Consider the following 14428-nt stretch of genomic DNA (forward strand, 5'->3'; position numbering starts at 1 on the left):
TTTACGTTTGGTAAAACTTGTCAATCAAAACGTGTCAGTACAAAAGTTTGCAGGTTGTCATTAGGCAGACAGTGTTCATTGGGTAAATGTAATATCTTTTATTAGACCAACTCAGTAGTTGGAAAGATTGTTCTTTGCAAGCTTTTGGGCACAAACATCCTTCTTCAGGCACTGGAGAGAGGTTGTCATTAAAAATTTGTCTTTGGTTGGCAACCCTGGATACCAGTCCAATACTGAATATCCTGCAACATGTATGTGTTGTACTTTCTTTGCTGGTTTTGATAATTCTGCCATGCTCATGGACTAGGATCCTTTTAATAATTTGTAGGTTTAGAAATCTAGTGTAGGTTTATAGAAAGGCTAATAAATGATTATGCAGAAAGCTTTGTTAAATTACTTTGTAATATTTTACAGAAATGTTACCCTTAAAGCAATGATTTGGTGGTGTTTTAATAATACCATTCTATCCAGAATGTTCTCACTGCCTACCTCTAGCAATGGAAGTGAATGAGATGTTCACTATAATGGAAAAGGAATACAGCCTTGAATAGGTTTTCCATGGGCTTTAAAAGAATGGGGAAGCTTGTAGTTTAAAAGATTTTTAAAACATTTTTTATTTAATTTTTCACACAAACATATTTTTAATATGCTTACCTTTCAGGTCTTGGATGAACAGCTTATTTTTGTAAAAGTACATGCACCTTGGGAAGTGCTATGCACATATGCTGAGGTTATGCACATCAAATTACCTCTGCAGCCCAATGACCTGAAAGCCCGAGATTCAGCTTTCAACTGGTTCAGTAGACTCTTCAGAGTGGATGAAAATATCATCAAACCAGAGCAAGAGTTTTTCACTGCCCCATTTGAAAAGGACCATTTGTCTAACTTTTACATTCAGGACAAAGACATGTTCTTCAACCCTGCAACCAGAAGCCGAATTGTAAGTTAATATAAAGGGTTTATTTGCCTAAATCTGTTTATTTCCAACAGAAGCAGCACAACCATCATTGCTACAAAAAAAAAGCCCTCCCAAAACCTCATTGGGCAGTGCAGGGGTGTGGGGGAATGGACCCAGAGCCAAAGGGGTGGGAAACAGCCCCAGACCTGGGGGAGAAGGGATAGGGAATGGGCCGGGACCCGAACTGGCAGGGGGAGGAGAGGGAAAATGGACCTGGACCCAAAGGGCGGGGACCAGACGTGGGATGTGTCCCTGCCCACCCATCATTCTTGATGGGCAATTTGGTAGTAGAATATAAGGGGGTACTAAAATTGGGTAAAGGCCCTGTACAGTGAATTTCCCCCACAGAATTTTTATGACTATACTAACATGTTTATCCTCTTTATCAGGCATCAGCAACCAGTGGCAGGCTGCTAAAACAGAGCTAGCTCCACAGGTGACTGCTGAGTCTTAGCGGACTGGCACGGCCACTGCTGCTTCCCCTACTGCTGCAGTGCTACTGCTGTAACTTCCCCACAATGCCTCCTCCCCCACCAAACCATGCTAACCTCTCCAGCTTGTGGGTCATAGGTTGCTGACCCATGGTCTACACTGATTAATTGCAAATTGTAAGAGAGATGAGGCCTTTTTTTCAGGTTTACTGTATTCTGTCCCGCATGGAATATGAAGTTAGAGGCAATGTGAAAAAGTTTGGTATTAACAAACTGTTGGACTCTGGGATCTACAAGGCAGCATTTCCTCTTCATGATGTAAGTCTAATGCTTGCAACAATTCTTTATTGACAAATGCAGGTATGAATGTTGAGGGCATATGTATGATTCCCATACAATGTCAAAATGCATCTGGACATTATGGATGATTAAAGCAGGGCTGGACAAAAATATCTCCCTTGAAAAATTTTCTTGTGGAAAATGGGAGGTTTTAACTAAAGGTTTGCTGTAGTTTGTTTATTTATTTTTAAAAAGCATCTGCTTTTCTCAAAGAATTGTGATTATTCACAGAAAAATCAAAAAAATGACATGGAAACTACAAAGTTTTCTACAAAAAATTAAACTAAATTTTTTTTTTCTGATTGATATTCTTTGCAGATGTCAAAGAGCTCTCTTTGTAGGGCATTCCACCCATTTCACAATTTGGTCTTACAAACCCAAGCCAGACCTCCACTTCGAGTGGACCTTGTGTGCATCTATGCACGGGATTCTTTTTCAAGGATTGCCTTGAGTCTAACAAGGGATCCCTTGCATCTGGAAAGGCTGAGAACCACTGGCTTAGTGGGATACAATTGTTATATGCATTCTGTTTTGCAGTCTTGTTTCAGGCACAAATCAGAGGATCCCAATTGTCCCAGTGAACGATATCTTCTGTATAAGGAATGGGCTCACCCTCAAAAAATTTTCAAACTGCAGCCATTAGACTTTGTCAGGTGGGTTTCAGTGTGATCAGTTCAATACACAGGGACCTAAAAAGTCACATCAAATATTCACTTTTTGATACATTGAGGATTCAGGGTTTGCTTATTATAGACATATATACTTATATCAGCCTATGCATTGGATCAGGCTCTGTTTTTGAGTAGCTGAGATATAGGTTCATGCATATGTAACTAACCAAAATTGAACTTCTGTAACAAGTGATCTCATTTTTGGAAACTGCATTTGGGAAGGAGACGTTCTATGCAAGCATAAAAATGTACACATTCACAGATATAGTAAGTTACACTTTGCAATCACACAGTCATACTATAAAAATATGAAAATAGAGTCTGGATCACAATATTTGGAATAGGAAGCTATTTGAGGAAGGAATGTGGAGTTATTGCATCTTGAAAGAGTATTTTTCCTCCTCACCCCAACAGGAAATATTATGGAGAGAAAATTGGAATCTATTTTGCTTGGCTTGGTTTTTACACTCAGATGCTGTTACTGGCAGCAGTAGTTGGACTTGGCTGTTTTTTATATGGATGCATAACAAAGGACAACTGCACATGGAGGTACCTGATGTACAGTTCAAACATATTCTAATATATACAAAATTCTGAGTATGTACTTAAGAGTGCAGAATTTGCTAGGCACTCAAAAAGGTACACCTTGTTAGTGCAGAGGTTCACTGAATTAGCAAACGAGCACTATTACAACAGAAATGACGAGTATATATAAAGGTTGCAAGCACATTTTGGGGCCTTTTAGCCCTATGCCCCTTGTTCCCTCTTCTTCCTTTGCTCTTTTTCCCTCATTTTTTCTTTTCTCATTGTAAATGTTCCTGCCTATACTCTTTGTCTATTTTCTTCTGCCTAACAAAAAGTAAGCAAACAAAGGGCCATATCATGCCATCATCTTTTAAGCAGAACTCCCCATCAAAATCAGTGGAGAGTTTTGCTGTAAGATGGATGGTCCATTATGACCCAAAGGCTTTACAAATCAGAATTTACAGAGAGATGCACATCAACAAAAAAAACAGCATGGAAGAAAAGGGCAGATGAGGAACATAATTAAAGCAACTAGAACATTAAAAAAGCTTCAGAAATGTACTGAAAACAATCTCTAGCTTACAAAATAAGTAAAAGGAAATAAAAAGAAAAGCAGAGACAAGCAGACCCTGAAAAAATAAAAAATACAGCAGAGGATCTGAAACGGAATCAAATGATTTACATCTATTGGGAAGCTAGGACTGTATGGGAAAGAAAGAGCTAATTAAGAGCCTGCTTTAACAGTTAATCTCTGAACTGACAGAACAGGCTCCTTTTGACTTCAGTGGGTGGTGGATCAATCCTTGCAAGAACAAAAATCTAGTTAATGGAATAACTAAGCTGGAGACAAAATGAACGTGAAGGATAACAGAAGCTGGCTTGTATCTGAAGATAAATATGTCATGTGGGCAGATGAGTAGCAGACGTGCAGAGAACATTATGCTGATTCCTGTGGAAGATTGCATTTCCTGATTTTCTTTGTACTTGCACATATCTGGGCAAAAATCCATATATAGTGTACAAATACAGAACACACAGTGAAAAATCTTAGCTTCAGAACAAGTTAATATAACATGTCATTTTAGGTATGTTACTCCCTAAGGGAGAGTAAGAACTTTCTCATCAAGTGATTTCACATAGGGCAGGTGGGCCTGTTAAAACAAACATCTTAAAACTGAAGGTGCTCAGCTGCTCATTCCAGCTTTTCAATAGAAGGAAAACAGGCAATCTGATGACACAGATGTGTTAAAGACCTCTACCCCTCCCTTAGATCCTGGAGAGAGACATTGACTAAGGAGGGGCTACCAGAACCAACTTATACAGATTCCTGCTCATAGGAACATTAGGACAGATGAATTAAAGAAGCCTCCCGAGTCACACATCCAGCTTCTCTACTGTCACAGGCAATATCACTATGTAATCTCATTCATACATTAATCAGCTCCTTAAGGCTGGGAGGGCTTACTCCTCTATGACACAAAAACAATGGCTGGGAATTCAAAGAGTGTTTATAACCTAAGTTTAATCTTGGACAGTTTACACTCCTTGTGCTTGTACAACATTGTCCTTTAACTTAAGTCTTCTCCCTCTCGAGTGTTTATCCTCCTTGATGTATTTATAGAGCAATTAAAAGTTGTATCAAACACTGCCTTGCTAAACTAAACAAGATAGTCCCCCTTTTTGTCTCCTATCATGAGATCATGGAGGTACCTGATGTGCGGTTCAAACATATGCTGTACTAATTTTCCCCACTAGGCAGCTGTGCTGAAACAATTATCCTGGGCATAGACTGTGTGATGCTCCTTCTGGTTTGGAGATGTTACACATGGAGCAGCACGGCATGTTTAAGTAGAGCACCATCCAGTAACCAGTCACTGTTCTTTCTGTCATCTTTCTCTGTACCTGTCAATTTGGTCCTCCTTTTTCTTCTGTAGCTAGAACCATGCAAACTACTTCTGCCACTTCCAAGTACTTCTGCAGTCTATAGCCTGGCAGGCAGAAGCCCTGTTTTTTTCATCTACAACCTTCCCGTCCTCCAATAGCTGTATTGAAAGCTGTGGAAGGGGGTAACAGAGGATAATCTGCGCACAGAATATTTGTCAGCTAACAGAGTCACCTCAAAACCTTAAAAAGGAACAGTGGAATTAAGATTTTTTTACTTGTTTTATTCTTAAACTGAGCTACTTTAGAGCATACTGCAAAGCATAACAGCAGATATTTCCTGCTGTTCTGTATTATCTAATGTGCAGTAAACTGAAGGCTAAGTATGAAAATGGCAGGAGGGCCCAAAGCATGAAAACTGTGTGTCATTCCTTACTTCTCCTAGTCGTCACACCACAACAAGCCTTGAAGAGAGCTTGGCTTTATGTTTGTGTGAATGAGTGATTTTATTTTTAGCCAAGAAGTGTGTGATCCCAACATAGGAGGCAATATTATAATGTGCCCTCAGTGTGATCGAGAATGTACATACTGGAATCTCACCATCACCTGTGAATCCTCTAAAGTAAGTTGTTGTTTGCAGCCTACCAATGTGTTTTGTAAGTTCAATTACAATAACTTTCATGTTTTTACCTGTACTATTTATGTAAATATGTCTATTTATGGGTACTGTACTATTTATGGGTTCCTGTACTATTTATGGGTAAATATGCCCCAGTGTTTCCCAGTCTGATTTCTGAAGAGCTGCAAGAACTGTGCAAATAATTGATTTTTTTTTTTAATTCAGTGGGTCAAATGAAACGTCAATAAAAAGATTTCAACTGGACCCTTACGGAAAAAGTTTTAGTTTTTCTCATCAGAACAAAAAACTACAAATATTTGGGTTTGGTGAAATACAGCATTTTGTTAAATCCAAAATGGAATGCTTGCCTTTATTTACATGAATCCAAAAAGAGATTTCCCTCCCACAGTTATCTGGCTGAACCCAGAGCTGAGCAGCCGCATCCCTGGGCTGGAACAGGTCATTCAGTGGGGGAGGGGGCACATGGCCAGGGGGAGTGCAGGGTTGGCTGCAGGGTACAAGCAGGAACCCGCAGCCTGTCCCCGCATTCCTTGTCCCTCCTCCCCCCGCCACCCCACCCCACCTCCATGCCTGTACCTGCCCCCTCCCCCTTTAGCTTCTGCCTTGGCTTCAGTCCCCCCAGCTCCAACCCAGCCTGGCCAGGAGCTGCTGTCACTTCAATACAGCTGCAGCAGAAGTTAGGGGCAGGGAAAGTCAGGGATGAATTTAAGATGACCTTCCACTAATTAAATTGTATACATGGACAATTATAACAAATTTATAACTGTCCATGTATAGAATCTAAATTTTGGTGGGTCATCTTAAATTTGAAGTAATCTTGGATTCCAGTATATATGTTATATTTTGGTGGGTTTTTTACTTTTATTCTTTTATCAGTCAAATTTAGCTGACTTAGATTTCAAAAGAGAACTTCCCAATGACATAGCAGGCCATTCTGTTTAGAAAATGAAAAAATATATATTCAAATTTTTCTAGTTTTTCTCCAATTCTCATTGGATGGGAGCAAATCACAGTTTCAGCTGTTCACTGAATTTGATGCAGGTGTGCAACTTGTTTTAGCCTCTATAAAGCTTCATTTTTAACTTTTCAATCAGATAAACTGCTGATTGGGAAAACTTCAGTCAATTCTAATGATTTTTTGTTCTTCAGCACAGGAATTTGAAGGGGAGAGGAAGGTAAAATAATAGGGAAGGGGTGTTGTAAAAATAGTCAGAGGATGGTTCCACCTTCTGTTAGTCTATAAAGGTGCATATCTACCCTGCCTTCTGCCTGCCTTCTGTTACTTACCATACTGAAATAACATTCTCTTATTAACCAAGTAGATTTTTTATTATTTTGTATTTTACTACTTCTAACGTCTGTATAGATACATATGTCTCAACTGAAATGTACAGTCCAGTAAACAGATGGTGTATTGATACTGGGCCATTTTTATATTCTTTTACTGAATATTTGACTCATATTTCGATTTAGTTTTTTTCCATTTATTTATTGTGGAGTGGTTAACATTAGAAAAATGGTATGAGGAAAGGTGGAGATTGCTTATTAACCATATAAAAGTTTAAAAGATATCATCAAAATGTGCAACAAGTAACTTCTCTTCTTGTTTTGTATAAGAACACCCCCTCCCCCCGAGTATTATATATTAAGCATCTACTTTATTTTAAATTCTTTCTAGAAACTCTGCATGTTTGATAGCTTTGGAACACTAGTGTTTGCAGTATTTATGGGAATATGGGGTAAGTCATTTTCAAGGTTTTCCTTTTTAACTGTGGTTTTTTCATCTCATTTTGGCCAAACCTACAGCATCAGCTAAAAATGTGGCTAAAATTTTACAACTACTTCAGTGTCTAGTGTTCAGCAGTTTCACTGTAGGGGATTCACTACCAGACCTAAGCACGCCCCATAATTCTTTCTAGCGTCATTAGTAAGATAAAAAGGTTTCTTTACAATTAAAGGGACAGATAGTAATGTTTTTCAGTTTTCCTTCATTCTGTCAGACCTGGAGAAAAGCAAAAAGAGATTAGAACTTCCAAGTGTTGATCCAGCAGGAACCACATGTTTAAGTGTGTCTGGCAAATGAACTGTTTTTCTCCCAAAGAATCTTGGAAATGTCTATGCCTACTAGCAGCCGTATGAGTGCAGCAGGCAATGGAAAAAAAGAGATGGTTATTATATCCTCCAGTAATTTTTTCCTTCCTTCTTCATTTAAGTAACTGATATGCTAAAAATACAGTAGTTATACTCTAGGGACATCTTAAGGCAGGCTAAATGTCTCTTTAATTAGGATATTTCCACTGACTTGAAGCCATTTAGTACTGGATTCAATGGACCAGGCAAAGCTTGTTTACCCAGAAACTGTCTCATTTCACTGGATTGTCCATATTAGCAACAATGAATTGACTTTAACCAAACCCTCTTAGCTAGGGGACAAACTTATTGGTAGTTAAGAATAACAATGACTTATACACTAGTAAAAGAGTTATGAAAGTGAGTTTTATGTTAGTGTTGCATGAAAAGCAGCTGACTGAAGACAATTTGACTAACCTTTTTGAATAATATATGTAAACTGACAAGAAATTGACAAATTATGATAATGACAAATTATTTTATAGTAACTGTTTCTTTAAATGAATTGTTAAATTAAATATTTTTTTTTCAAAAGAAGACTTTTTCAAAGATGTGCAAAATTCAGGATACCAGCAGGACATTCCCTACATCAGACTTAGAGAATCTTGATGTTAATTTGGTCTTGTCATTGTTGTTGCAATAGCTTATGTGTAATTTGCTTCTTAGTTAAAAATCATGATTTTCTGTTTTGTATTTTATTCCAGAAATTATAGTTTGAAAGTTAAAAGCTCCACAATTACTATATTGGCTCCATCAGTCTATTAGTATTCATATCATAAATCCACTTTATACGGAGGTGAATGATAATTTGGTAGTTAAGTGAAAACTTTAGTGAATCCAAATGACCCCTGGTTCTGGTGCTCTTTAATTGTACTTGTCATTAAATTGTAAGACTCTGGTCTAAAATAACTTACAAAATGTTGCATTTTTAGATGTATTAAGTGTACTCCTGCCTTATGTTTCCTTCAAAGATCTCAAAGCACCATAAAATTTAAATGAAAAGCCTCACAGTACCCTGTGCAGAGTAGCATATCTACATTACTTTGAGCACAGGGTTAAACTAGATGATCTCCAGAGGTACCTTCCAACCCTAATTTTCTATGACTATGATTACTAACCTTCTGCTATTGTAGCAGTGTCAACAGAATTCCCTCCTGGAGAGACAGTGTATGCCATTAGGAGTTTGTTTGTTTTCTTACAGCATAGCTAAACCACTGCCCTGAACAACAGAAGCTCTGCCAACACAAAGTTTTCTTAGCTGGGGGATACAGGGATTTTCATATTTCCAGCCAATGTAGCTATGCCAGTAGAACTTGTAGTATATAGCAACAGTAGGTTACAGTAAAGGACACATGCCTGAAGTAATATAGTAAGTCTGATCCAGAGACAGGATTGGAATTTCGATCTCAGAGTAATTTATTTTAATGATTAGAAAATGCCTCAAGAATAAAACATTGGCAACAGATGGGTCATAGCTCCAAAGCCTGAATGGCACAGAACACCTGGAAAGATAAGGATAGGATAGGAAATTGATGATGACCTTCGCATAAGCCAGTGGTATTCAACCTTTCAGTCTTGCAGGTGAAATGACTGGCACAGGGCCAGTCTGTGGGCCAGATTGAGTACCTGCACACTGGGATTGGGCCTCAGGACCCCACACTGCCCCCCTGTATGGCCCTGCACAACTCTGCAGCATGCAGGACCCGAGCCTACAGAGTTCCTCATGGCCAGGATGATTTGTCTCCCAGGGCCAGATTTGGCCTGAGGCCAGGGGTTGAGCACCCCAAGCATAGGCAGATCTCCCGGTGATACACAGCATATCCTATGACCCAGAACCTTCCCTGCCTGCTAGCACTGGGATAGTGGCAGGGCGAAGGGCATAACTAGGATGGGTCTAGGCTTCAGTATTCCCCATCTAGCTAGTTCTTGAGGGCCTTTTTCAGCTGATGCAAATCATAGCTGCCTATCTTCTAGTTTATCCTGGGAACCAAACCCAGTAGAAAGATACTGCAGGAGATTGTTTCCTTTGGTGCACTGGAAAGGATAGAAAGACACCTTCTATACCATTTTTCACCACCTGCTTGGAATGAGTTGTCCTTGTGCTCAGCAGAGAGCAAAGGGACTGCTCCTGTGGGAGGTCTTTCATAGGTTGGGGAGGAACAACTCTCTTTTAGGCCTATGTATTGGTGCAAGGACCATACTCAGTCTAATCCATAGAGCTTTCTACTTAGTGCATGCTTGATTTCAGTGTACTCACTGTAACTAATTTTGGAAAACCTGGTGCAGGCATGTACTGAGTAAGTGTATATGGTAATAAACAGATGTTAGTCTGTTTATTACCTGTGGCAAATTGCTAAGGTATTCTTTTTAAAACATCATTTTTCTTTGATTAACCAAAAAACTCCTTTTCCTTTGCATCCCATAATAAGTTTTTTCAAAAAAATCCCACAATGTAAAATCCAAGTTGCTCATATTCTCTACATATTCATGAAAGAAAATAAGCTTCCATGCATCTTCAGCAGGTGCTTATACACCATTCATGCACAGGTTTATGTCATAATACATAATACCTACATAATCGAAGCAGTAATTTGGTAAAGAAAAAGATCCTGTTATTTTCTCCCTCATAAAGACTTGGCAGCATCCCACTAACCAGTAAAGATTTTATTCCATGTCTGCAGAAAGCAATATAGAAAATTAATGATCCACATATTACAGCCCAAGAGGTCAAAACAGCGTACAGTGCACATGTGATATAGCTCTAGTTGTTTGTTGTTTGGTTAGTTACTTTGTTTCTGGAGTTTTGGAAGCGTCGGCAGGCTGAACTGGAATATGAATGGGACACTGTTGAGTTCCTAGAGCAGGAAGAACAAATACGGCCAGAATATGAAGCACGATGCACTCACATAGTAATGAATGAAATTACACAGGTAAGGAATGTTTTTACAATTAAGCATAGCAAAAACTATCACAAAGCTAGAAATTTAAGGAAGAGCCTCACAAAATGATAAGCCAGATGTTCAGTTGGTAGAAATCAGAATTACTTCAACAAAGTCAGTGACTTGAAAATCTGCTTTGGTGGCTTGATTTACCAAATAGTATTGCACAACACTGGACGTGTCTACACATGCATTTACACCAATTTACTGTGCAATAGGTAGGAAAAGGCCAGTGTCTACACATGTAGGCATTAAAGCACATTAACCCTGTATGTGGACTGACTTGGAACTAAACTTAGTCCCAAGTCAGTCCACACACCCAGTGTTACTGCACAGTAGGGCATCTACATGTGTGTTACTGAGCACTAACCAATCAGGCATAAATTGGATACCTGCATGATGCAGGTATCCAATTTATGCTCAAGATAGCTTAAGTGACCATATTTACTGCACAGTGTGGGCGTGCACACGTGCCCATACTGCTTGGTAATTTCGGTTACTGTGCAGTAAATGCACAAGTTTAGACACACCCATAATGTATCAGGTTAAAATGGAAGGCCAGAAATCAAATTTACCATTGCCAATGGCTGTGCTGATCATTGCAACCTTGGGAACTGACAGATTTCTGTAACCATGATACCATGTATGTGGGATGATTTAGTAGTAGAGAGTTTCCTAAAAGCTAACAAGACTTCACTAAAAAGCCCTGGTGCCACAGAACAGTGCTCCTACTCCAAGTTATCAATTGGGGTAGGATTTTTTGTTGCGAGAAGCCCACAGTGGTCACCAGTTTTCTCAGTTATTTGCCTATGGACATGTCAAGAAAACAAAATTGAATGAAGGATAAAAAATTGTATTTATATCCAAAGTTGTTTTTGGGTGAAAGCGGTATAAAGAGGTATTGTTGCCAAACATATGTGGATGCTAATAAGAGAGGTAATGGCAAATTCACAGGAAGATAATCCTCATTGCAGTGAAAACCGGATTCATATTTATGAGTATCTTAGTTTAGATCTCTGCTTATTACATATTTTCAAGTAGCTCTAGCTTAAATGAATCATGCCAGATAAGGGTTAGTTTCACATTTTTATTATTTTGTGTTAATACATCACCGCAGCATTTATTTGATTATTTGCATTTCTTTAATTTTCTATCCATATTACATTAATGTGTATAAATAAAGAACTCAAGGATTTCTGAAGATAGCCGCATACGGTAACAACCTGTCCTAAATGACTGACTCTTTTATGTCTTGTGCTATCTTTACTGCATAAGGATAATTCTTTTTGGGTATTTTAAAGTGTAAAGAGGGAGTCCCCTGCGGTTCAGTGGTAGGATCCTTGTCTACCACACAGGAGGCCTAGGCTCAGTTCCATCACACTTATACATCTACAGCCATGGAGGCATCAAACATCTGGACTCAGTTTGGTCTTTGGATTCTGTCTCAGTGGCCTAAAGGGAGGATGGAAGGTCTGGGTATGGAAGGTCTGGGTAGCCTTCACTCTTCCAAAAAAAAAATCCTGCCAAGTATATGCATCGAAGGTCTGGGTGGCCCTCACGCACACACCATGATCCAGGAGGATCAATAGTTGCCACAAATTGTGAAGAAAAAAGAAAAATTCTAAAAAAAAAAAATTCTACTAAGTAGCACATTTCATTTGAGCATTTCAAGCATCTTCTAAAACATTGCTAAGTCTCATACTGCTGAAGTGAGGCTGGTTTAAGTCCAGATTTTCAGTGTCCACTAATTTTCACTGAGAACTTCTAGATGCCAAACTTGAGGGGATTGGTTTTCAGACGGACTGAGCAACTGAACAGTGGATTCTTGGATCCCTAGGTGTCTCAGGCTGACAGCCAAACCCAGTAGACATTTGTTTGAGAACTTGGGCCTATTCAAACTGCCATGGTGACATAGCAAAAATCAGGTCTGGAAAGTGAAATTAAGTCCTTAGTCTTGTTCTTCTGTTCTAAATACTGGAACATGACAAACAAATATATATACACACACATATAAAAAACACACACACATATACATATGTGTATATATACATATATACATATACATACACATATATACATATATGTATATATACATAGATACACACACACACACGTGTATATATACACACACACACACGTGTATATATACACACACACACACACACACACACGTGTGTGTAGATATCTAACTATATAAATAGATGCTCATGTGTATGAGCAAAAGGTATTATTAATCTACCTCTAAATTGACTTTCTTTATAGGAAGAAGAACGTGTTCCATACACAGCCTGCGGAAAGTGTGTCAGGATGGCCTGCTGTACAAGTGCAGTCTTTTTCTGGGTAAAAATTCCATTGGTCTTTTATCTGACAAGCTTTATTTTTCAGAGCATTTAAAAAAAACAACCAGTGAACTAATACATGAACCTATGAAGTATCATAGTGGTCAGAATTTTCCAATACTGTATCAATGCTGAAATTGCACCCATGAAGCATGTACATATGTGCACAAATGTTCATCAATCAAAGATACTGTTACACAGGCAAAATAGATCATTGTGAATACAATTCCATACATATGCACAGTAAATGTTGTGGTTATCATTGGTCAGCTGGTTTGAAAATGCATGTCTTTTGTTTCTTCTGTTATTATTTTCAGCTAAATGCTCTGCTGCTAGGTGGAGCAAAGAGACTGGTTTTAGGGATAGATTTGGTTGCACTCTCTTTCCTCCTTGCCAGTTTCTTTCATACTTGTTGTTCCAGCCCTTCATTTTAGTGCCACATTGCAGACTACTGGGCCTCTTTCAGCTTTTTTGTTTCACTTAAAAGAGCAAAGCTGGGAGTGCTTTAATCTTCCTAATACTGCTCCTTAATTAAAACTAAAACTTGAAAGAATTCAGTCATCCATGAAACAATATGTAAGATGGCAAACAGGCCCAAAGCAGCTACTTTTAAAAGCTCCAGGTTTTAATACACTGTGGGTTCCTGTACCCAAGCACAGAGACTGCTCTGATGCACTGTAATTACAGTGCATTGGAGCAGATTCGATTAATCGAATCTGCTGGAATGTGGTAATTATCGTACTCCAGCAGCCTCCCATGTCTCATGTATCAGTGTCCCCACACTTCAAAATGGTGGCAGGGGCACTTGAACTAGTTTGAGGGCATTTGAACTAGTCCCCGCCATCATCTTGAAGTGTGGAGACACTGATACACGAGACACTGTGGCACTCTACTTACAGCGACTCTTGGAGCCTCTCTAATTGAAGTGCTAGCCCCCTCATCCCTAAAGCACATGTAAAAATGCCCTGTGTGCTCCTAGAGCTGCAGCATAAACCATAATTAGAAATCATTACAAATACCAGGGAGTAGTGCTGGGGCCCAAGGGTAATAAAGAGCACTGGCTGGCCAATGCAAAAGAAGCTGCGCTCAATGTTCCCACAACTGGAGCAGAGTAAAAAGAACACTGGCTGGCTGCTGGCATTAAACGGGGTGGGCTCCAGATTGCCAGATCTTGGGACTTGTTTGCGGAATTTGCATTATTATTATTTTATTATGTATATAATACTGGTGGCCAGTGGGGGAGGGGAATGGGAGTACATGTCACTTTACAGAAATATAATAGGAGACTCTCCTTGCTCCAAGCAACTTACAATCTAAACATCTTGACAGCCAACAATAAACAGAAACAGAAGAAGTAGCAGAGGTCACAAAACTGAAGGGAGGCATAAACTAGGGGATCATAACACCAGAAGACCCTGGCAGATATTAGATTTATGGTGCAATTAAGGTGTTAAATGCACCATAAATAATACACCTGTTATATTTACTGTATTATCTCACCATAAATTGGCATTAACATGTATGTGGATCCACATGTAATGTGGAATATTTTTGTGGTTCTTTGTATCACACGTT

General features: G+C 38.9%; 1 protein-coding gene across 4 annotated transcripts in view; it reads left to right on the forward strand.

The window, feature by feature from the left end:
- Window positions 1-14428, forward strand: part of ANO6 (anoctamin 6) — a 119635-nt gene that overhangs the window by 77153 nt on the left and 28054 nt on the right. For 3 of the 4 annotated variants that reach the window (XM_090042384.1, XM_090042383.1, XM_090042385.1), the window contains exons 5-12: window positions 662-940; window positions 1594-1707; window positions 2266-2381; window positions 2814-2948; window positions 5322-5427; window positions 7124-7184; window positions 10360-10505; window positions 12777-12854. In XM_090042384.1, coding sequence (XP_089898510.1) covers window positions 662-940; window positions 1594-1707; window positions 2266-2381; window positions 2814-2948; window positions 5322-5427; window positions 7124-7184; window positions 10360-10505; window positions 12777-12854 — 1035 coding nt within the window. The remainder of the gene's footprint in view (window positions 1-661; window positions 941-1593; window positions 1708-2265; window positions 2382-2813; window positions 2949-5321; window positions 5428-7123; window positions 7185-10359; window positions 10506-12776; window positions 12855-14428) is intronic. The other variant, XM_090042386.1, reaches the window with a different exon arrangement.

Source organism: Crocodylus siamensis, chromosome 4 (assembly GCF_052110815.1).
Source record: "Crocodylus siamensis isolate JL-2025a chromosome 4, ASM5211081v1, whole genome shotgun sequence".
Classification (NCBI taxonomy): domain Eukaryota; kingdom Metazoa; phylum Chordata; order Crocodylia; family Crocodylidae; genus Crocodylus; species Crocodylus siamensis.